We start from the raw sequence: 24,443 nt of genomic DNA, 5'->3' as shown, positions 1-24,443 counted from the left end.
AAGCCACTGTGCCGATCCCTGTGCACAGACCTTGCAGCTTCACTTGAATAAATGTTTTCCTGAATGTTTTGCCACTTAATTCCCTATCACCCTGATTTTTGGTTTCATGAGGCAAAGCCAACAATAGCACTCACTAAGAATAACAATTCTTTTAAAGAATTCAAGAGCAGTAGTAAAGTTCTGAAGAAAGCTTACCAAAAGTGTGTGTTGTAGGCATTAAAACACTGACAGCATCCTGACCCAGCTAGATTTGCTTTATTTCTTTGCCCCTGGCCAGCAGATATTTATTTTAAATCTGGAATTCTGCATAAATGAGTGTTCAGTCTTCATTCCAAACAATTATTTACCATTGGGAAGAGGTACAAAAAAAAATAAAGGACTACAGGTCTTGGCTATCACAGGGATTGTGATATCCTTATTTCCAGAGCCTTGTTTAGTTTTCTCAGGAAGAGAAGCAGTTATTCACAGCCAAACATGAGCAACCCCAGCCTTGTCAGACAGATGAGTACAGATCTGCAGGTTCATGGCCTTCCTACACACCTTGGTTCATGGTGTAAGTGCCTTTCTGTTGGAATGAGGCTGTTATTGCTTTATATCCCCATGATTCTCCTATCCCCATGACTGACAGTCACAAAGAACATTCTTAAATAACATGCTCACAGCTAGACTGGTCCACAGACAGAATAAAGAAATTTAACAGATTTGGCTTTGTGTACTAAGCTTTTTCACCCCCACAGAGCACACACAAAGCATCAAATAACTTCTTGTCTGATGGTAAATACCCATAATACCTTGAACTTTATGAATAACAAATTATTAGCCTTTCTGCTATGTCTTCCTTTTGATTTTCAGTTCCTGCAGTTTTTGGAAAACAAAGCACATGGTGGTACTGCCATCCATGCACAGTTTTAAGAAATTCATTTGTTCAGAGGGGCTCTGTATCAATTTCTAATTCTAGCAGCTTTTGAAAATGAGATTTTGTGTAGTTATTTAAAATAAGTGTGTCTCTTCTGGGAGTGAAGGATTGCTGAATGAATTAAGCATAAAACAGAGGGGAAGCAGATAAAGTCACCCAGGAATAAGGTCTTGATTTTACACTCCAAATTCAATTGGTCACCATAGAAGACTGTATTATTAAATCTTTTTAAATTTTTTTTTTGTCTCAGTGCTACCATGAGAGGTCAGGGTTTGCACACACTCTGCCAAATCCTACCTGTCAAGCTGGAGTTTCTGCTGCTTTAAAATAATGCTGTTCTTCATTCAAGATGAGTCCCTGCTTCCTAAAACTTATCTGATGATCTCATTCATTATGTATGCAGAGCTTTCCCTACACAAAAGTAAGCTGTAGAGTTAAATTCAGCCTGGTATAAATGCAGGATATGTTGGCTAAGTTTGAATTCACACCAGCAGAATGTGCACTTCACTGAAGAATGTGGTGGTGCATCTTCGTGGAAAAGCAGAATATCTTTTTTTTTTTTCCTGAGTGCTATGCACTATAATACTTTTGACAGGAAGATTATTGCAATTTGTGTAATTTTTCTCTTGCACGTGCTAGAGTCATAACTGAAGAATCTACCTGTCAGACCTTCCCTGCCAAATAGGAAATGGGTAATACAATTTTCCAATCATTTTGCAGCATTTAAATAATGTGCCAATTTGTAGAGCTCATTGCACACAGATTTTAATAATCAAAACATTGGTATAATGGACCTGCAGATAAAATCAAATGAGGAAATGCCATTGCTGCGCTTTAGGAAGCAGAAATAAATATTGGTTACTGTCCAGCTGCCTAAAGAAACATTACTGTAGGAACAAGAAATCATAAAAACAAAGCACTTTTTAAACCTGTTTTGCATTGTTAATTACCATAGTTTAATACTTTAAACAATAAAAAAAGTTTGCATCTCTCGATGACGCAACAATTAACATATTTGCAGAATCCATAGGGTCCCTGCTCACTAAACACCTTTGGCAGCTCAGCAAATGCCACAGATGACTGCAGCATCCACGGCTGATGGATTGAATTCTGACTGTGATTTATCCCTCTGCACTCAGTCTGTAAATCCAAATTGCACATTCCTGGGTTCTGGGTGCCCGACCCCGATGGGTCTGAGGAAAAACAAACCTCCTTTAGTGCGCAGCTGCACCCCAAATCACACGATTGTCTCCTTGGAGCTCCTTTTGAGGGGCTGCAGGCCCAGCAGGGACTGCTGGGTGGAGGGGACGTTGGCAGATTTTGGGATGAGGAGCATCACCCGCTGATTGTTCCGACGCCACTCGTGGTACAGCCGGCAGTGGTACCTGAAGGACACCTGGGGACAGGAGGGACACGAGCTGCCTTCAGTCACTGACACCCTGCAAGGACCCAGCCGGGGCTCCAAATGCCTCCCAGTGGGGCAAAATGGGTGAGAGTTGGTGAAAAGAGAGACCCACCATGCCCCAAGCTACCAGAGCACAGGAGAAAAACAGCCTGTGAACTATTTTACCTCTCATTCCTCTTTTTTTCACAGCCTGAAAAATCAGACATCCCGCCTCTGCCTTTCCCAAGAGCTGTTGGCACACGTGGAATGAGAATTTGGGACATCCTCTCCTGCTTCAGGTTGCTAAATTGACAAAGAATGTAATTGTTTGCAGGCCGATGAACAGAGATGTGTTCTACCTTGTAATATTTTACTGCTGAATGCATCAAAGTGGGGCTTGCACAGAGGCAATGAGCTGACAATGTGTGTGTCTCAATTTAGATTGTCTCTGAAAATTATTTTTTGTTGTTGTTGTCATCAGGTAATTTCAACCTTTATGTGGAAATGTGATTGCTGTGGAGATGCAAGATAGCTTGGCCTCATGTTTTTAAAAAATAGATTACAACTTGTTTTAGTGGCAGCCAAGCATTGTGGGAGTTGTAGCTGTGTAAGAGAATGTGTATGTGCAGCTTACAAAAAACAAAAAACAAAACAAACAAACAAAACAAAAAACAAACAAACAAAAACCCCCACAAAAAACCAAACCAAACAAACAAAAAAAACCCCTAAAAACAAACTGTAAATTTTGAGAGAAATGTGCCAAGTGATGATTGTTTTCTCCTTGAGCTGTGGGCAGGAGCTGACCCATGCACTGTATCCTTTCCATACTGCAAAAAAGAGCTAAAGAACTAAAGAAATGTACCTTTCAACAATGTCCTACAAGGGCTAAAAAATGCTTTTCTTTTTCTTTTTTTAATTAGACCTTTTCACAGCTGTCTGAGGGAAACCTATAAAGCTTTGGTTGACTAAGCAGTTTGGCAAAGGCAGCTCTTCAGACTGATCCCCCCACCTTCCTAACTCCTCTCCTCCCCCTGAAGGAAAGCATCCTGCATCCTCTGTTTCTGTGGAGCAGTGTGTATGAAGGAATATGAGAAATCTCTTCCTAAAAGGCACTGCAGGAGGAGCAGAAATCACTTGGAGTAGTGAGGAGGGTGAAAACACCCCAACACCTGCAAAGGGATGCCCTGTAAAATGCAGTGACAGGAGAGTGAGCTGGAGTTCAGGTTAGGTTTTCAAGCAGCACAACATGAGGTTCTTTGAGTAATAGCTGCAGTGTTAAACTAGGTATGTATGTTATACAAGAGAAAGCAGAGTTTTAAAATTAAAATTTAAATTAAATTACTTTTTAAATTAAAATTTAAATTTAAATTCTTAGTTTAAGTAAGAACCCCCTTTTGGTGCCTGGAGCTTTCTTCTTGGGAGGACTAGGAGCCTTTTTTGGTGTGCATGTGTGTGTGTGTGTGTGTGTGTGTGTGTGTGTGTGTTAAAAATACAGAGGAAAAAGCAACAGTGTTTTATGGATAACTTGTCTGGTTTAGAGGGAGGGATAAAACAGCTTCTGGGATGCTAAAAATAACATCCCTGCTGCTCACTGCTCACTGGGACAACTGTGGTGTGTAAATAATCTGTATGCCAGCTTTTGCCTCCGGAGAAAGAAGGCTGATTTACTGGAAGTAAAACAAAGTTTTAGTTCCCTTCATTTCCCCAGGACCTAAAGGAATATTGTGTCATCTTGTGTGTAATTTACCCTGCAGCTCTGAACCTATTCCCTGCACAGCCATAGCTATGTAACAGGATTCTCCCACTCCTGAAAGTGACAGGGCATGTGCTGCTGAAGAATTCGATGAAATTAACACTTCTGTGTGTGGGACCATTCCTTCCTGCGCACAAGGGGAGCCTGGAGCCCTCCCCGAGGCAAACCCAGGCTGGGGCTTTCCTACCTCACTGAAAGGAGGCTTATTTTGACTCCAAGCTTCAATCATTTGGTGATTCACACCCCTAAAGGCCTTCCTGCCTTGCCCTTCTCAAGTGAACACAGTGCTCCCCTAGCCCATCCATCTCCTGTTGCCCCAAATAACAATTTAAAACGGAATTACAGCTGTCCACCACTGAGCGAGCATCAAAGATACTGAATTTTGATTAAATCAACCAAGGTATGCCTTTATATAAGGCTCAGTACCACTAGCATGTTCTCCGAGATCCAATAGCACATTTTCCTGTGTGCTTTAGAAGGGGTAAAATTTATAAAGTTAATATAAGGGATTTTTGCCTCTAACGCTGCAAATGCAACACCCAGGGATAGGGACCAAAGTTGGGATGCTGCAGTAGTCTTAATAAGCAAGATTGTGTCATGGCTAATTAAATCCACCTGAAAAATGCCTTTTACCACTTCCAGCAATTTGGTGATGGTGAATTAACTGTGCTAGGTAAATTGTTCAGAATTTTGGTTTCCAAAACAGCCACACACAAAGCAAATTTGAACAATATTTGCTTGCATACCTGCCAGGCACATCTACACCCAGCACTGCAGGAAAAAACAAGTGTGGCCTCACTGCTGGAGTACATGGCCTGTCTCAGGAGAGTGCTGCTGCCTCACAGAAAAGCAGAAAACAGCAAAAAAAGATTAACTGCACGAGGCTGAGGCAAAGCTCTGAGCTTTCCCTCCTGCCTGCATTGCTCCGTGGGTGAGACAGGGTTCACAAATGTGCAAATGATATTTCCCTTTCACAGCTTTCTTGGAGATACTCATGAGGAGGTGTGGGGGTTTTTGTGCTCCCCGCACACCCCCTTTTCCTCAGGGCTCAGCACAGGGGGGGGTTTCTTGCTCCACCAATGCAGTTTTTCTAAAAGTGGCACCTCCTCAGCAGCTTACACGGGTCCAAATCTGCTGGAAGGAGTCTAGGATAGAGTATGGCCATAACCAGAGAGGGGCAGAGCTGTGTGCTGGCCCTGTGGGATGTGGCCATGCCACAGTGTCCTGGGTTGACTATATGATGCTTTTATCCCCAGTTGTCTCATTCTGTTTCTGCTGAATAATAAGTTTTGCACCTTTAAGACTTGTTCCAAGAGTGAAGGGGGGAGAGAAGAAGCACGGAGTTTCTTTTCAGAAACTGCACTCACTCCTCCACATTCTTGCTCCTGGACTGTGATGTCTGCGGATGGACAGACAGCAGGACAGAGCTCTCCTTTGCTTTTAGTTAGTTTTAGCTAGCTGAGACAAAGAAGTTCCCTAGACTGTGGGGAGGTTTTTCCTCTTTTCTTTGGACCTGTTTAGACCTTCTCCAGACTGAATAACAGAAGAGCACTGGCAGCTCACACCTGTGACCCACCGGGCTGGGCCTGGGTCGCGGCATTTCCAGCACCACAGGACTGATAAGAGACTGAGTGAGCTGAGCCACAGCCCACGGAGGAGACTTTGTGAGTTTGTCTCTCTTTTGGAGCGGCAAGAGGTTTCATTGTTTAATATTGTTTAGGTTTTATTGCTTAATAAACAGGTTTTTCCACTTTTCTCCAAGGAGGTATTTTCTCCCAGATTGATTGGGCGCCGGGGCCAGTTGAATCTGCTTTCCTAGAGGAGCCCCTCTGGGGGTTCTCTCCCAAATTTGCCCTCAACCAGGACACACATACGGACAGGTTGGGCTTTTCCTGCCCCAGCAGCACAGCCTGGCACCATCTGAGTGCACTGCTGTGTGTGCTCCCCCTCTGCACCCACCCTGCTCTTCCCACTGCACAAAAAGGTGTGAAATGTCAAACCATTATTAACCTCGGCTTCTCAGTGAGCTGCTACACCATGGCTTGACAAACACCCATTTTGGCAGCTGTCCCCTGTGTTCCTCTCACTTCTGCTGCCTGTCAGTGCACTGGGGCCAGTAAATTATCTCAATTCAACAACTTGACAGAACAAGTCGCTCTCAGGATGGATTGGCATGAGAGTGACTCGTGCTGGGACACAGAATGCAATTTAACCTGCACTGGAAAAGCAGCTCTGTTTTCACAGACCTGGGCATGTGTGTGTTCTGATTTCCCCCACATCCAATACTTTTGAATTGTAAGTTGCATTAGAATAAAATCTGAATCCTCTGTGGCAGCCAAGTTGTTCACCTTTAATCTTTTTTTTTTGCATGTATGTGCTCTGTCTTCACCCTTTGCACATCACATTTGCTGAAACTCCCTCCTGTATTGTGGATTCTTTAGGGTTTTTTTGTTAAGGTTGGCATTAAATGTGTCAGATGGTATTTTTTGTTCAGACTCAGATGTTTATTAGTTTTTATCTATATTACAATCCCACAAACTGAGAGTTCTATAGTACTTCACTTTAACAAACTAAAAAAGGAGCTGTAGCTCTCTCTTTATAAGCCTTTTTAAGGATAAACTGTCTAATTAAGAAATGACGTTTATATTGTTTTTACTTTTAACTTAATAACTAGCTACTTGTGGCCCGCAATGTGGAATTTTTTATCTAATTACACAATACTACCTAAACTCATGAAGAAGAAGGTGAAGGAGAAGGACAAGTCTTCACCCTAAAATCTCTATCTGGTTCAATATATATTACTATATTCTAAAACTTTAAGTTTTCTGCTGTGAGACATTACACACTTTTATTCATACTACACACTCATAATCCCAGTTCTATCATTCCATTTTGGAAGCTTCTCCATGGCTTCAAGTGAAATGCAGTGTTCTCTTGGGGGTCAGTGCCTGTCAGCACAGAAAGTCCAAAATTCTCAGCATCCAGGGTCCCAACACTGCAGCATCTGCCTTGAACTCCCCCATGCTGCTTCCCTGCCTCCCTCCTGCTGTTTGGCATTTGGGAATCCTTACCCTGAAGCAAACTGTCTTTCTGGTGTCCCAGGGAGCTTGAATGGTGTGGAAAAAAAGAGGTTTCTTGCAGGTGCAGTCTGCCCTCACCAGCACAGGAGGCAAAATAGAAGCAAAGCTCCGTGCCATCACCTAGAGCGCTCTGTGCCATTCTTTTTCCCGTTTTTGCCCTTTCCCTTTCCCCCTGTGATTTAAACAAAACCCCTGACACTTACCAGGGTCCAAAAGAGGTAAATAGTGAAGAGTGCCACAGTGAGTGCAATGAGGCCAACAGCTTCCAGCCTACTGCTAAAGTGCAGGTGGTCCACGGCTCCTCGCAGGCACAGCCAGCCAGAGACGGTGGCCAGCGGGGTGATGAACAAGAAGCACACCATGTCCCCAAAGAGGGTCCTCTTCTCGTGCTGGGGGCCCGGGTTCCTCAGCCACTGCACAGGCACAACACAGCCAAGGCGGATGTCAGCCCAAGGAGGATTTTTTTTACCCCCAGCCCAAAGCACAAACCCACCCCTTGGAGGACTGAATGCGGACATGGCTTTCGGCGTCCCCCCGGGATGCCTCTCATGGATCTGTGAGTTTTTAATGTATAGCTCTATAGTACTTCTCTATAGCTCCTCCAGAACTTTACTAATATTTACACTAAAAATTTTGAAAGCAAACCTAATCGCATCAAATTTGATCCCTTGCCCTTCTGAAACACCCTTGGAACCCCAAGAATTAGAGTTCCTGCGTTCTCTGGAATTGGATTTTGATGTTAATTTTAAACGCACGGGAAGAAATCAGTCTAAAACTTTTTAACTTTTTAAAACTTTCTCCCTATCACCCCATGTAAAAGAATCAAACCTTTTGGTACAATTACACTTCTGGCTGCCTTTCAAAATCCAGTAATGCAGCTGCCATCAGGGATGTTTTTAGTTTAAAAAGATCAAGCCTGAGCCTTTTAGTGGCTGGAGTTTTTAACTAAAAGATTCTTTTTAGGAAAGGTATGTATGTGGTTATTGTATTAATCATGATACCTTTCAATCTGCGCATAGATTAATTAATAAGGCAATTAAAGGAGTGGTTTTGGTTGAAAGGAAATGGAGAAATGTTGGAATGTTGGGGGACACAAGACAGATGATGGACTTTGGACCTGGTTAACATAAGAGATTTGATAACATCATGCCTTGGCAAAAGTAAAGAGTACATTGAGGATTGCAAGAAGATTCAATCAGATGGGTTTACTGGAAAAAGAAAATTACACCCTCTCAGCAAGCAAGAGATGTTTAAAATGCATAAGTTTTTTATGTGATCTTTAACCCAATCATTATAGTGAAACATTATTAGCCTCCCTAAAATAGTATATAAGCATTTGTATCCCACAATAAATCAGATTCTGATCACCAAATCAGTCTTCCCTGTTTCTATCCATCTCCGACACTTTTCCTGCCCTCTCTCACATTTCAGAATAAGAAGCCAACCCTTTCTAGCAGGTTCTTGGAATTCTGTTTAGTCTCACTCTCAAGAAGAGAACTTTTAACCAGGAAACCTTGTTTTTCACCAGAATTTGAGAGACATAACAAAATGTAGGGCAAACAATCCCCTGGACCAACTCCAAGGGACAGACCCCAGGGCAACAACATTGCATATACCTGCTAAATGTACAAATTAATTGAGCTTATTATAATTAATACTAATTAATTTTTAAAATTGTAGAAATCCTGTATCACTCACTTTCATACCTACAATTCGTGCACCTGAAAGCTTTCATTAAAGAACTGCTTTTTACCTTACCAGTCTTGATATTGTTTTCCTTTGTATTTTAGGCAACACTAGAGATCTGAATTTCTCCCCCTTGCCTCCTGCTGGTGTCCACCTTTATCTGTACCTACCATGTAATTCATTCAGCTGTGGTAAAGGCAGCCTTGAGAAATGTTTTATGTAGTGCAGCCCCTACTTTTTGCCCACTGGCTTCTTTGAAAAGCTCCCTTCTTAATATGTAAACGTGCAGAAAATATTTTAACATTTCCCATGCTATTTTAGGGGGCTTTTTTTAACATTCTGCTCATAACATTTGCAAAGCCATTTTCGACTTGTTTTCAGATACCCCCACATTTAAGCAGAGTTCAATGCACACAAGGTTATTTTTATTAAGAGGGTATTAATCTTGAGAAACAGAGTGCCTGAAAGTCAGCTGATGAAGCAAAGGTTAGGGTTGAACAGCTATCAAGCCCACACGCCCACATTTCTACAAACAGGATTTGAGATAGCAGAGGTGAAAGAAGTTCCTACAACAGTACGTTGAGGTCTTTTAATTAAAAAGAAAATAAAGTAAACCAAGTGAAACCTCATCACATGAGTCAATATTTGAACAGGAAAACTACCCAGCCCTGTACTTTTTGCCAATGTGAGCCGTGGGGTTTGGGCAAACCTGTTCTGCAGCATCCTTTTTTGGGTTTTTGGGGCCAGTAGAACCAGATGAGGCTCATGCATCCCTAAACACATTGGTCCTCTTATTTCTGCAAGTGTGTTACACATTTACAGTAGAAGTCCTGTCTCATGTACAACTCAGGAATTTACAATACAAAAAATACATTCTTTTTTTTTTTTTTTTTTTTTTTTAGGATGTAGGCTTTTAACTTGCTTGAACACTTCTGAAATGCTAAGGAAGTGCAAAGCACTTTAAACCAGCTGTGTATTGCTGTGGGCAAGAAGTTGTAAGGGAAGATGCTCAAGAGGGAGGCTCAAAACTGGTTTTTTTCCTCTCCTTGATCAGGACAGATAGTAACCAGGTGTGGTTTACCCCAGGAAGCAGCTAAGGCCCAACACAGACGTTTCCTCACCTCTCCATCCCATCAGTATGAGGGGGAGAACAGCAAAAAGCTGCAAGCAGAGTTTTCTTCAGCAGAGCTTGTGCAAAATAAGTGGACACACATTTACATTTGAACACCTTTTTCTTTTACTGTAGCTTTAAAGGGAAAGCTAAAGAGCGAGTAAAAGTGTCACACTACTTTCCTTGGAGCTTTGTATCCATTTACTTAAAAAGAGCACCGAGGGTTTATGCACAACAGCTCCAGGTTATATCTGGTTGCTTCTGAAAAGACTGATTGCAGCCTTCCCCTTGTTTTCCATTTCCAGGAGTCCCTGCAATTTCCAGGAGTCCCTGAAACCACCAAGAAAACAAGAGGAACTGAAAGGACCTGATAGCAGAGATTGTGCTTTTAAAGGTTTTAAAGACTGCACAAAAACCAAAAAAAGGTTTTGTGAAAAGCACTTGTTTGAAAGGCGACCTGGAAGAGAAATGCTGGGTATTTTTACACTTCTCCTTGACTTCAACAGTAATTGCAGGGGTTCACCACTTTCCCAGGACAGACTTCAAAATTTTGGCAGCCGTGCCACTCAGGTAGTGCAAAAAGTAGTTCCCAGTTCAGAGGAAGGAGGAAGAACATCAGGAATGCAGGGAGGGAGCACAAAAGTCAAGGCATGTGCTGTTATCCCCGCCCTGTGACTGTCACTGCACACAGTGCAGTGCATATGAATTTGGACAGCATTTCTCACTGTGCCATCAAACCTGATTGAAAGTTTGAGCAGATTAAAAAGGTGTGGAGCTGCTTCACAGGCTGATGGCTGCCTGCTCCTGATGCCCTGTGGCACACGAACAAAGAGTCAAACCCAAGCAATTCAAATATTAGATGAGGCTGTGACAGGCAAGAGTAGTATTAAATAATAAATAAAGCCATCACAATTCTACAGTCTAACCTCAAAAAGCCGGAAGGATTTCATTAGCTAGCTCTGAAGTATAAGTCAGAAGCAAAGATTAAGCGATTTCAGTGGTTGTACAGATTTCAGTCACAGCACTTATATTTCTCCTGAAGCAGTGCACACCTGCTTCTAAATCTGCTTCTGTTTCTAGGTTTCAGTCATTTGTTTTGGGAATGGAATGGGCACTGTCAAGTTACTTTATAGCTAAAAAGCCAAGTCAGCAGATCCTTTTGTGCAACTCATACCCACACAGGGATCCTAACAAAGCCCTGAGCTGATTAATTACTGTGGCAGTATGGTATGGACTACCCTGCTGGCCAAGAACGAGATGTAAGGCCAGATGAAGCTGTCAGATCTGCACTGTGACACCCTGAAATCTGTCCTATTAAAATGTGTCAGTGTGCCCAATTATATCTGCAATAAATCCAGACTCTCAGAGTGATAATTTCCATTTAGGGGAGCAGGGGAAGGATTAAAAAAAAAAAAAAAAAGGAGGTAGAAAAAGGGTCATGTTTGAAGTAAAATGCTGGCCTGCCTGGATTTTTGTGAAGTGAAATCTTAAAGTGATCAGTGTTCCCTGTTCCTGATCCACAGGTAACTGGAGCTGGAGTAACAAGACATGAAATGACTTCAGCTATGGCAGCAAAAATTATTTCAAGAGCTTTAAGCACAGCACCTGATGCAAAACCCAATCTTGGCCCGTGACTGAGACAAGCCAAGAAACCCTTTGATAATCCAGCACCTCAGAGAGATGGGAGTTAACACTTATCTCAACAAAGTCACTCTCTAAAGGCATCTTGGGGAAAGCCAGAAGGGAGAGCTGAAGGGTGCCATCAGTGAAGTTAAAGTGCTGCTTAAGGTGAGGGACAAGGTTGGCTTAAGAATAGATGGATAATTGTTGCCCCCAAATAAATTTAGCATAAGAATCAGAAAAAAAAAAATCCCCATCCTTTAGAGGATCCTACCCTGGAGCAGCCTCCCAAGAAGAGCAGCTTAGACTAAAAGCTGACAAAGTTCTGAGAAGGAGCTTGCTTGCATACTGAAAGAGATTTTTGATGCACTGCATTCGACTTGACAAAACACTGTGAACACACCTGGGGCTCTTCCACCCCACGCACAGAAAGATTTGCTGCAGTCACTTCACGAAGCAGGGCTGAAATTGGAGGAGGAAATCATTGGAGCAAGCAGCAGCCAAGGACCAGAACAGCTGGAGAGGCTCAGGCTCCCTGAATTTATCTACCCTAACCAAAATGAGCTGCCAGCAGAGCGCTGCTGTAAAACACCTCCACCATTCTGAGCTGCCTCACCACTGCCAAAGGCCAGGCCCTGGAAGTACTCATTTCTGCAGGTCTAACTCCAATTAGATGACTCACAAATGTAAAAGCAAAGTGTGTGCGCAGTGTTTTTCCTGATCAGGTCCTAAGGCTACCATCTGTTTCTGCTGGAGAGCCCCTTCTGGTTCAGTTCGTTTTTCTTGGAGAAGTGATTTCAAACATTTCTGGAGTCACACCACGAAGCTGGGCGTAGAGGAAGGAATTATCTCCCCTAAGTGCATTGTCCTTTGAGCCAAAAATAGCTCGTTGCACATCAGAACTCATCAGTTCATTTTGTCGTTTTCACGCTGATGGCTCAGCAGTGAGTCCTGGTGGAAGCAGGCTGTACACAAGCTGAAGTGATGGAAATTACTGTGTTTTCTGGTTTCTGCCACCAATGGGAGCATTTTGCCTTGGGCTTTAAGCAGAAAAAGGCTGACATTCTTTCTTTCTTTCTTTCAAAGAATAGTTCTCTGGAATGAAGAACGTTTTTAAAGATCAGGAAGACCATTTCTTGCTTCTCCTCCTCCCATTCATTGCCCATCCCCAAATACTGCATCTGAGCAATTTTTTTTTTCTGACACTATTTTTACTTGAAATATCCATTTTAACATTTTTCAGCGAAATGTTTTGAAAACTGGCTTAACTACATGTAACTAAAAAATAAAATATCCCAGACTAGAATGATATATATGCTTGTTTTCAGTGTCATGAAAGATTTTGGGTGACTTGAAACTTTCCTAGGTTAATATTTTGCCAAGGAAAACAAACATTTGACAGTTACTTTTTTGGCAGAAAAAAATATTTATGCTCCAGTTTTTTGGTCTCTTCCTTATATCAAACATTCTGTTACTGGCACAGTCATATTGTCTTTAGTAGGTGCCTTTAGAAAGGCCATGGTGACAGCTCACAGAGATGTTTCTTTGGTCCCAAAGAGTGTATTTGAGAGTTGGAATAAAAATTATTTGATCTCTGTAATGTTATTGTGCCAATATCATGGCCTCTTTGCAAATGAGTCTGCTCTTATTTAAGTTTGATCCCTATTTTGACTCAAAGTGCAGGAAATATTTTAAATGTGGATGTCTCAATGAGCCAAGGCTTCTTTTTGAAACAGCAAATAAATTTTGCATTATTCTGCGTGCTTCTGAAAGGGGAAGGATTACATTTTCCACTGTAAGGATGGTGTATGATAAAACTTTAATTTTTGTTTTGTTTTGTTTTCTAGAAAGGGTAAATCACAGAACAGACAGCTACACAGACAGCTAGAGTTGGTTCCTCAGTGTGAGGAGATCACCACAGGCTGTGGTTGCTGTCACACCACAACTCAGTTTTCAATTTAGACCTTGGGTCATTTGCCAGCTGAAAAACGGGAGCAAGAAATTGGGAAGGCAGGTCCTATGCTGGTGTCTTGTAGGGAAGGCAAGAGACCAGCATAGGAGAGTGAGGACCTGCTGGACAAAGGAAAGAAGCAAATAAATGCACAAGGCTGTGAAAGCAAGGACAGGTGACCCGGGAAGAGTCCAGAGATTAAATCCTCTAAGAGGTTGTGGAGGGTTGGGCTCAGGAGGGCCAAGGTGAAGCTGGCACTGAACCTGGAAACAGGAAGAGTACCAGGACATTCTAGAGCCTCATTAAACACAACAGGAAGGTCACAGGGGGTGTTTCCCCCACTCCAAACAGCACTGGCAGACAGGTGACAGGGATGGGGAGCAGCCTGAGGTACCCAACAGCTTTCCTGCCCCAGCCTCCAAAGGGAGCCTCTCCTCCCAGCCCTCCAGGTGGATGGAGAGCAGGATGGGCCCTGGGGAGCGCAGGCTCTGCCCTGGGAGGAAAGATCCTGCTCAGGGCCAGCTGAGGAGCCTGGAAATGCTCAGCTCTGTGGCACCTGATGGGATGGAGCCCAGGGTCCCCAGGGAATTGGCTGGAGGAGCTGCCAAGCACTGTCCATGGCCCCGGGAATGCCTGGCAGTCAGGTGAGACCCCAGGTGGCTGAAAAGGGGGAAATATTGCACCTGTCTTCAAAAAGGGTGGGAAGGAAGAGCTTGGGAACACCCAGCTGAATTCCCCTCTGTGCCTGGGCAGGTGATGGGACAGAGCCTCTGGAAGCTCTGCTGAGGCTCCTGGAGCTCAGGGAGGGGATCTGGGGCAGCCAAATCCCTCACTAGGGGCAAGCCCTGCCTGACCAGCCCAATGGCCTTCTCTTGATGAGATGACCACACCAGTGGACAAGGGAAGGGCTACAGATATAATTTACCTGGATTTCTGCAAAAAGAGTCTCCCAGAACAGCCTTCTTTCCAAACTGGGGAGAGATGGACTTGATCATGGACTGCTGGAAATGTTCCAGGCCAGGTTGGATGGGGCTTGGAGCAGCCTGGGACAGTGGGAGGTGACCCTGCCATGGCAGAGCTGGCACTGGATGGGCTTTAAGGTCCTCTCCAGCCCAAACCATTCAGTGATTCTGATACACAAGCAGCATTAATACAGTGCTTCATAGATGTGGTTTCATGTTTCTGGGTTACACACACTCAGCTTCTAAAAAAGGATTAGTAATTCTCTGGCAGTGAAAACAAATAGCAGAGCTTGCTAAATGGCACTATAGAAATCTGTGACATGTCTTGCAGGTCCAATTACATAATAGTATAATTTTTTAACATTAGTCTGGCTCACTGCTGTTCTGTTTTCCTACTAGCTACTTTTAATTAATAGTTCTGGAGATGGTTGTATCAGTTAAAAGATTTCAGGATGTGTCAAGAAAAAAAAGATTTTGTGGAACTATGGGAAAAGCTGTGTGTCTTTCTATCTGTATTTGCAATGCTCTCATTCTGTTTTGAGTGACTGTATTCCCAGTTAGGCAGACAAATATATATGCATTCAAGAAAATCAACAAAAATCACATTTCACATTTTAAAATAAAAGCAAAGCAGATTTGCTACTGGCAAAACTTATTTCAAGACATTGTACATGTCCTGATCGACAAACTCAAATATATGGGAAGCAAAGACATGATAGATAATAAATTCTCGATAGGTCTACAAATAAAGACAGATGCAATAAATCTTACCACTTCAATTTTCCTAGAAAATGTAAACTTTGACTGGCTCCTGTCAGGGCTGGGAAATGCTGCCAGCAGGAAGGACAGAGATGATAGATGACAACTGGGCAGTTCAGGACTATTTTACAGGGCCACGATGTCCAAAGAAATGTCACCAAACCCATTATCTGAAACAGAAGAAGCTGTGCCTTTGGAAACTCCAGCATCTTTCCCCCATCTTGCTCATTATTGAAGCAAATCTGATTGTTCAGTTACTTTCTCCCAGGAAATTTCCTCCAGTATTTTTTGCCCTTGATTGTTATAAAGTTAGGGATGAGCAGTTACAGATGTGATGGTTTGAACTAGTCTGTTCACTGACAAGTAATTTAATTTTTTTTTTTTTTTTTTTTTACGGGGAGTAGGTTGCTGTTGTTTGCACTCTTGCTGCCAGTACTATAAGAAAGATTTGTGCACTGTAGCAAATCCTTGCTGCAGGGAACATAAAACAGGTACCTAATTTCTCTTTAAAGGAGAAAGAGCATTCTGGTTTGGTCTCTGAATTTCACTCCATTAGGAATAAATAGATTAAAAAAAGGGATCTTGGAGAGTTTATGGTTTTAAATCCATGCTGGGGAGTTTATTACTTTTTTTTTTTAATACCAGCTTTAACTCAGACATACTTCTACTGAAAATCTACATGTCTGCTTCCAAAAATCCCTGTGTGAGTTGGTCTTAGGGGGATTATTTTCACAGCCAAAGATAACTAGGTACAAAAATGTCTCTATCACCTTGCCCTTTTAATCTGCCCTTTTTGGGTCAAAAAAGGAAGGAGGACAGACACACCTTAATTATCTGCTCCCAGCCCTAATATGCTTATGGACAGCTGCAGTTCCTCCAAACTTTGATTTATGAAAGTTTTCCTGGTAGGTGACTATGCTGATGAACCATTTATTTTCCTTCTGGCTTGAGGTGTGATCCTTTTATAAACTACCTGCTGCAAATCTGGTGTCTGTTCATTACAGTAATTTAATGCTAATGACTTGCTTCACTGAACAGTGGAGAGGAAAAATAAGTAAAAATAATCCCAACAGATAAAAATGTCGTGACTCAAAGTCTTGCACAGGAAATGAATTCATATTTCAGTGTAAGGCTTCGTGAGGTTTTAATTTATAATGTAAGCTCATCTAAAATACTTCATGCATAGGTGTACATTTAAGAGGGTTTTTTAATTTATTTTACCTTACTCGTGTAGGCTCTAAAGCCAGCAACACAGCAGGGAAAAACTGAAGTTAATTTCTGCCCAATATTGCTGTAATTATCGTGACTTTATTTTTTCTCCTAGTCATGCTGTTTTGCTCATGAGCTTTGTATTGTTAATTAAGTGCTTTCTGTTTGTTTGCAGAAGAAAAAAAAAAAAAGTGAACCAACAGATACCAAATCCTGGCTGGTTTAAAACATGTAAGTAACTTACAAGCAATACAAGCCTGACTTATATGGTCACATAATACTCTTATACCATTTTTATTTTGTAGCTGGCTGTTCCCTAACATTTTATTATTGCACATAAATATGTTTGTACTGCTGCATTTCGCGCCTGCTTCTGCACTGAGCCAAGTGGAAGCAACACAGATGCAATGTGGAAATTGAAAATGAAGATGATACATAATACTTACATAAAGCTTGACTAATCTTTATGCTGAAACACAGCAAAAGCTGCCACATGAATAATACCACACATTCCTAATGCAGATTTTTTTTTTCCTGTGGATTGGCTGCATTAAAAAGGCAGCTTATATAGAACTGGAAGGTCCATAAAAGTCAGAAATCGAATTACTGCAGTTTGAGATTTCACTGCGCTGGTTTTGAGGTGCTTGGCTGGCTTGTCACAAGGAATATCAGCTCTGTGCATATCAGCCACCATATTATGGATTTCTCTTTCCTTTCCTTCTCTTTCCTGTCAGGGCGTGGAAGGGGTGGGTTCAGACCTTGACTCCTTTCACTGAATTCTGCACCATTGTGAATGCTGAAGTAGGGTTTTAATCACCACCATAGTGCCTGATTCACATTCCCAGTGTGGAAACACAATTTTTTTTTGGGGGGGGAGAATAATGTGAGTTCAGAAAAAGAAATGAACCAAGAAGCATCACAAATTCATTGTTGAGGGGCTGGATCTGCCTGACAGGCTGCACCACCATTGCCTGCTGCTCTGGCTGGGTTTTGGGCATCAAATTGTGCATTTCCAGGGAGAAGATTCTCCCTCAGACAAAAATACACATCCTGTGGCAGAGACAAAGCAGAAGCACAGAGCTGTGTCTGGTCAACTCCTCTGCTGCTTCCATAAGGATGGACAGAGGGAGGAAGGAATTTGGCTGAGCCACCAGCCACACCACTTGTTCCATTTCAATCTCACTGCTGCTGCAGCCTCTCCTAAATTCACATATGACATTTCTAGATAAAACTAGGAAAGTGCCTCAATTTGTTTCCCTCTGAAACAGATTTCTTCCACACCCGTGCCTAAGCCACCAGGAGACAGTGATCAATCTAGTGAAGGGATGAGGAGAAAACATAATAGCATGGTTATTTTTTTTTTGTTTTGTTGGGGTTGTTTTGTTGTTTTTTTGGGGGGGCTTTTTTGGTGGAGTTTCTGGTGTCTGTTTGGTTTTGTTTTGTTTTAGTTTGGCTTTGTGTTTTGTTGGTTTTGTGTCTTGGGGGGTTTTTTGGGGTTTTTTTGGGTTTTTTTGGTTTTTTTTTTTTGTTGCTGTTGTTTTTGGGAGGTTTTTTGGGGATTTTTTTAGGGGGTTTGGTTTTTGTTTTTTGGGGTGGTTTTTTTTTGTTGTTTTTTTTGAGGTTTTGGGGGGTTTTGGGGGGTTTTTTTGTGTCCTTTTTTTGGCCCTTTGAAAAAGAGTATAATACATTTTGGAATAGTCAGAAATACATTTTTCCCCCCTCTTGGTGGAAGACTTCTTGCAGAAAAGATCAATATGGTGACTGATTGCTTTGAGCACCTCTTCACTACCTGTCACTGACCCCTGAATGGGATGCATTCACTCTGTGAGACAGGGCCTGTTGAGGAGTTACTGGGTAGGTTTTTAAAGTCTGTGCCCTTTAAATCACTTTATGAGCACAATGGCCCCTCTTGACCTACTGAAGTGCATCGGTAAAACTCATCACTCACCTCCAGTGAGAGGAGGACCATTTACTCTTCCCATTATCTAGGTCAGGGGAATCTTTGGAGAACTAATCACCTCACTGCTAAATGAAGAGAACTTTGACATCCCACCCCAAAACTTACACTCCTTGTGGTGTTAAAAGCAGGTGGCCACTTTGGATTGTCATTCACCCAAATTTTACAGCGGGGGTTTTGTGAGGAAACGTTCTACTGCACCTGGTAAATGTCCTGCCATGTCCTCACGCTCTGGGTAACAGAGAGACAGGCAGGAAGATGCTTTTAGGACACAGAAGATGAGGGAATCTGGCAACTTGCATCTGCTTTTGTCCTGCTTTAGGAAGTTTCAGATTTTTGCTGCAATTTATTTTTATTTATTTATTATTTGCATGGGGAGGTCTCTGCGTTTCAAAGTGCTGTGTATTAAATAAGTAGAAATGTCCAGGATAAACTTAAATTACACTGACAGAAATCAAGGAGTTTGATTATCTTTCTGCCTAATTTTCCTCCTGGCATACAGCTCATTTTAGTTACTCTTTTTCTCTTCTGCTCTCAGCTTTGAAAGTACATCTTCATTTTCCTTCTAAACTGAAAACATATTCCCTTTATAAGATCACAAAGGACTGGGGGTTTTTATGACCTTTCCTGCAACTGCACCCAGTTGTTGATTTCTGCACTAAAATACTGTGGGTCTAAGCTGAGAAGTCAGAAAATAATGAATAAAGATAAAAAAAACTTCACTATGTTTCAAAAATGTTCTTGCTCAGGGTTTTCATTTGTCCTCAGCAAATAGAAACAACTGGCAGGTTTACCATTATTACTCTAAATATCATCGCTGCTGCTTCTACTACTTATTAGTGCTTTTGCCAAAAAGAAGCCTAATTTCATCAGGGAACAACCAAGCAACCACAGTGCCCCATCCTGGGCAGGGTCAGCTTTGCTTTCAGCTCCTTCCATCATCAGCGGCTCTGGCCAGCACCACATCCACTTTGTGCAGCACAAGCCTCACCAGGAGCCATCACAAAGGGAACAACCTCCAGAAGCTGGGATGTAAAATCAAACTGTGATGCCTCAGCATCGCTTATCTTTCTTCTCAGAGGGCAGATTCAGAATGGCATCATTTTTATATCATTTATATTCTTGCATCAAAGATTGAGAGGGGATCCAGAAGCAACCCAGAGGGAGCCAAACCCAGCTGGCCAGGACCTGCTCTGGGTGCAGAACTTGTGCTAAATGCCATGTCATATTCCTTTTGTGGGGGGATCCTGAGGAAGAAGGAAGATATCCCTAGGCTCAGACACAAAATGTGCATGCCTATCTCAGTTAAAGTGATTTTGGTAGTGTTGAACTGCTCATCCCCTGACCCACCTCCCAGTGAGTTCTGTCCTGTGTCCTCTTCTCTGTGAGCAGGAGGAAAACAAAATGCTGCTTCCCCCCTACCCATTTTTAATACTGTACCTCCTTCCACCAGTTCTGACACAGTTTAAAGGAACAATTAAGATGCACAGGAAAGACATTTTATCCTGAACCCAAACTCTGCATATAGGCGTCTGTGTCACCAACAGGTACCAAATACTTCTTCTCATTCATTTTGCCAAAATATTGCTTGTATTTCACTTTTAATTACTAAAGAAACCCTAACTTTGCTCCACATTTTCCCAAAACAAAATAAGGAAAGGAAAAGGTCATTAGCAGGGTCAAGAGATTGAACTTGTTTTAATTTCTTTTCTTTTCCTGAGAACCAAAAATACCCTAAAACCTGGAAAACTTAATGAAGCTTCTATCTATAGTTGGCAAAAACTGAATTGTCATTGATAAAGGAGAAACAATTTGTCCAATTCATTTTTGAGTCTGGCACATAGGCAAGAAAGGGCCAAAAGGTGACTCACAAATGTCTAAACATGCCAGATACTCATCAAGAACCATTCCTTCTTGTGGGCTTGACAGGTAAACTGGGTTTCCAAGGCTCCTAAGATTGTTACCTCTCAAAAGCAAGAAGAAATAAATAAATTTCTGACCTATGTTTAATATGTTGAGTCCAGAGACTTCCGCCACATTCCACAGAAACTTCAACTTACCTCTCTTCCACTCTCAGCCAAGCTGGCTGGCATCCCAGGAATTTGCTGCAAAAAACCCACCACTCAGGTTTGCAGTGAGCAAACCCACTGATCCTAAAGATTTGGTTTTGATTCCCTCCAAAACCAGGGGTTCTGCCCCATCCCACCTTTTCCCTGAGCTCCCACCTCACATTGCCAAATCCCACTGCAACCACAGAGCCTTTGTGATGCCTGCACGGAAGCAGGCAGGATTTCTTTCCAGCCAAAATGAAGATTTCAGGGTTGCACTGACCTCCACCAGTGGCCTGGGCTTGCGCTCCACTGCAAACCTGAAGTGGCAGAGCTCACAGTAGCTGGTGTTGGAGGAGGACAGCCAGCGCTCCAGGCAGCTGCGGTGAATGGTCCCCAAGGTCCCCGTGCACTCACAGGGGGACAGCAGCTCCTCGTGGCTGCTGCCCTCGTGGCAGATCCTGCAGATGGGCCGGTCATTGAAGGGGCTGCTGCAGGACAGGGAGAGAAAAATGCTGGTCAGGGCTGGAGGGTTGTGGTGACTGGTTGGAGGGAGGGGCCAATTGAATTTGCCCTGAACCAGGACAAATACATCCAGTGGCGCCCAACATGCGTCTTCTCTGTCATGAACTGCTTTCCTGGATGAGCCCCTTTGGGGGTTCTCTCTGAAATCTGCCCTGAACGAGGAAAAATACATCCAGTGGCGCCCAACGTGGGGCTTCTCTGTTGTGAACTGCTTTCCTAGAGGAGCTCCCTCAGGGGTGTTTCAAAAATTTGCCCTGAATGAGGAAAAATACATCCAGTGGCTTCTCTGTCATGAACTGCTTTCCTAGAGGAGCCCTTTTGAGGAGTTCTCTCCAAAATCTGCCCTGAACCAGGACAAATACATCCAGTAGCACCCAACATGGGGCTTCTTTGTTGTGAACTGCTTTCCTAGAGGAGCCCCTTCGGGGGGTCTTTCAAAAATTTGCCCTGAACCAGGACAAACACATCCAGTGGCTCCCAACATGAGGCTTCTCTGTCGTAAGCTAGAAATATTTGCATTGCTTTGCCCTCTAATTAGCAATCCAAGCTGGTGGGCTAATGATTTAAGGCATTTTGCTTTTCTTGCTTAAAATGCCTATTTTATTAGGTGTGGGGAGAAAGTTTAGAGTGAAAAACATCAGAGTGGCAGATGAGAGGCAGAACACCAGGTTCTTCTGTATTTTGTATTTCCCAGCTCTTCACAAAGCAGCAGTGCAGCCGCCTCAGGGAATCCCAAAGTGCATCAGGGAGGTTGTAAATCTGCCTCAGCTGGGCACTTCTTGGTGATCCTCTGACATAAATGTAGTCCCATTTTTCCTCACAGAGAGGAGCACAATTCTTCCCAAGAATATTTCTGGGTTTCACATTCTCTGAAGCTTAGAGAAAGGCGAAACAATTCTTATCTCATTTGCTGTGCCTGTGTTTGTGCCAAAGTAGAATGCAATATGGAGATTGTTTACCCAAAGTGATGGTGGTTTGTTTCCTTGGCCTATCAGGGCCAAGTGTGTTGTGTGTTGGGACTGTCGGCTGACAGTCACGAAATTTTGTGGAATTAGAGTGCAGTTGTGTGCAGAGTTGAGTGCTTAGCAGATTCAGTTTAGATGTAATGTAATATAATATAATAAATATAATATAATATAGTATAATAAAGTAATTAATTAGCCTTCTGATAAGCTGGAAGTGTCCTCATCATTCCTCCCTGCCACGGGGGTTGTCCTTTTTGATACATAAATGTTGTTTTCACTGGCCAACAGTAAAGGACTGCGGAAAGATCATCACCTTTCCCTGTAGCCCCCAAAGGCAGGGCCACGACTTCAGAAAAAAGCACATGAAGGCCGAAACCTCCTCTCCCTGGAAAGGGTTTCCCTCTCTTTGGGGCAGCCCACAGGCAGGTCAAAGAGGGATACAAAGAGATGTGTGCCAAACACATCCCTGCTGTGGGGCTGCAGGTGGGTATTTCTTCTGCACTGCTTTAAGATCCATGAAGCCTTTCCAGCTCACCACCAGCAAAGACAAACTTAATTTTGACCCAAGCATCAAGTCTGGATAAGGCCAAGCACATCAGAATACCCTTCCTTGCTTCTAATGAGAACAAAGCCAGCCTGAAGCACGCTTCAAAGGCATAGATTAACAATATATTTCACCTCTAATCCGCCTCTCTAAACCAGCAGCAAAAAGAAAGGTCAATCCCTCGGACAATGACAGAAGCTGCAACACTGGTGCTAGAAACAGCTTGTATGGCTGCTCAGCACACCAGGGGCTGGTGAAGCATTTAAAAAGCATGATGCCTTCTGCAGCATGATCCTTGTGGCGATGGAATGGGGGTTTAACCACGCACCACATGGGAAGGGGCCTGTCCCTCCCTCTTCCCCCCACATACCTCTGCACGGCCAGGGTCCGCACCACAGACGAGAGCAGCTGCCCATCCTTGGAGGACACCTGCATGACATACTGGGGACAGGTGGTGGCGAGGCCCCCGCTGCTGCCAGGCAGGCTCTTTCCATCAGGGGCTGGAGGGTGTGGGTGATCTGGAGGCACTCCAGGCAGGTGGCTGCAGCGGTTGGTCCTCATGGCGCTGGGCAGCAGGTCCCCATCTAGGCAGGAATGGGGACAGGGAGGTGCTGTGGGGCACATCCCTCCCTGTCTGACCAACAGCAGGCATGAGAAGGAGCATCCCTCAGTGCCCACCCCAGGTTTCCAGAGCCCACTGAGCAGGGAAAGGGGGTTTGCAGTATTGGGTGTCACAGAAAAAACAGCCTGCACATCCCACAAGCAGCAAGGCAGCAACCTTGTCTTCTTCTCTCTGCAGACTCCTAAAGTCATGAGTGATAAACAGAGAGGCTGAAGCTTTTGTCACTCCCCCTCCAAAGGTTTCAAAGGTATATACAGTCTGTGCACTTTCAAATTTAAAGGCTGCCACTGTCCGCCAAGGGGGAAAGTTATGTGCTGGAGGTGAAAATGGTTGATTGGCTTCAAATCCCCTTTGAAAACACTTCCATGCTGCTTAGTGTCTTCTATCACCAACCCACAGCAGAGCACAGACCTGGCAATTAATCCTGTACAGGGTTTTAGTCACACAAACCTGCTTAATCATAGCCTGCAAAGCAGTAATTTATGCCACAAGGTGAGGCAGAAATCACAGCCTGCCTGTGCCTCCCTCCTCTGCTTTGCTGTCTCTCACATCACTGTGAGTGTTTTGCACAGTGCTTTCACACCTGGCAAATGGGAAGGAAGGGTTGTGCTGGGAACAAGTGTGATAATCCACTTGTGGGGAATTGTGTAAGGAATTTGAGACAGGACTTCTGAGTTGGTTTTGATGATGTGATTTATTGTTCTTATCTTCTGCATAGGTAGGAAGGGTGAATTCTGCTCACATCTTCACCCCATGGTTCAGAAGGTTACAAGACCCCTAATTACAAGACCTTTTAAGGAGTTTCTGACCAATAAAACACTGCCAACAAGGATATTTATGGTTTTGACCCAATCCTTAAATATTTCGTCTTATGGACCCATGTCACTGTGTAAGCTTCCTTAGCCAATCATGTAATGACACACAAACCTACAGCACTGCATTCTAAACTTCCTGTTTACCTTTGTAACTACTTTAATTTTTATATCTTTAACTCTAAAACTCTAAACTTTCTTCCACTTAACGGGTGTCTGCTCTAAACTATAAATCCACATTCTCACTTCTAGCACCTCAGTTTGGGAGCCTTTTCCGAGGTCTCAGATCAAATCCTGTGTTTAATTCTAAGCTTTGGCTTACAGGCTAAAGTTCTGAGAGTGCCCTGCATTTTGGATCCCAACCAGAAGAAGGCTGACTGTGTAAATTCCTGATGCCTTGGTGGGATGGATGCTCCTGGCTGGGTGTGCTTGCCCTGGAGGGCTCCACCAGGCTTTGTCCCTGCCCTTTGGGTCAGGCACCAAAAACACACACACAGGGTGGGTTAATCCCTCTGTAAAAGGGTGAGAAGATTCCCTAG

General features: G+C 43.2%; 1 protein-coding gene across 5 annotated transcripts in view; it reads right to left on the bottom strand.

Annotated features, from left to right (window-relative positions):
- Nucleotides 1-236: 236 nt before the first annotated feature.
- MARCHF3 (membrane associated ring-CH-type finger 3) overlaps nt 237-24,443 on the bottom strand; it is a 61,369-nt gene continuing 37,162 nt past the window's right edge. For 2 of the 5 annotated variants that reach the window (XM_066569648.1, XM_066569647.1), the window contains 4 exons: nt 22,841-23,100; nt 20,720-20,927; nt 7,337-7,546; nt 237-2,312 (listed from right to left, as the gene is read on the bottom strand). In XM_066569648.1, coding sequence (XP_066425745.1) covers nt 2,154-2,312; nt 7,337-7,546; nt 20,720-20,927; nt 22,841-23,094 — 831 coding nt within the window. In that variant the 5' untranslated portion in view covers nt 23,095-23,100 and the 3' untranslated portion in view covers nt 237-2,153. Of the gene's footprint in view, nt 2,313-7,336; nt 7,547-20,719; nt 20,928-22,840; nt 23,264-24,443 lie in introns of those variants that run through there. The other 3 variants (XM_066569650.1, XM_066569651.1, XM_066569649.1) reach the window with 3 other exon arrangements.

Source organism: Molothrus aeneus, chromosome Z (assembly GCF_037042795.1).
Source record: "Molothrus aeneus isolate 106 chromosome Z, BPBGC_Maene_1.0, whole genome shotgun sequence".
Classification (NCBI taxonomy): Eukaryota; Metazoa; Chordata; class Aves; order Passeriformes; family Icteridae; genus Molothrus; species Molothrus aeneus.
Note: the sequence above shows the minus strand (reverse complement) of the source record. Positions and strands in the feature narration are given on the sequence as shown.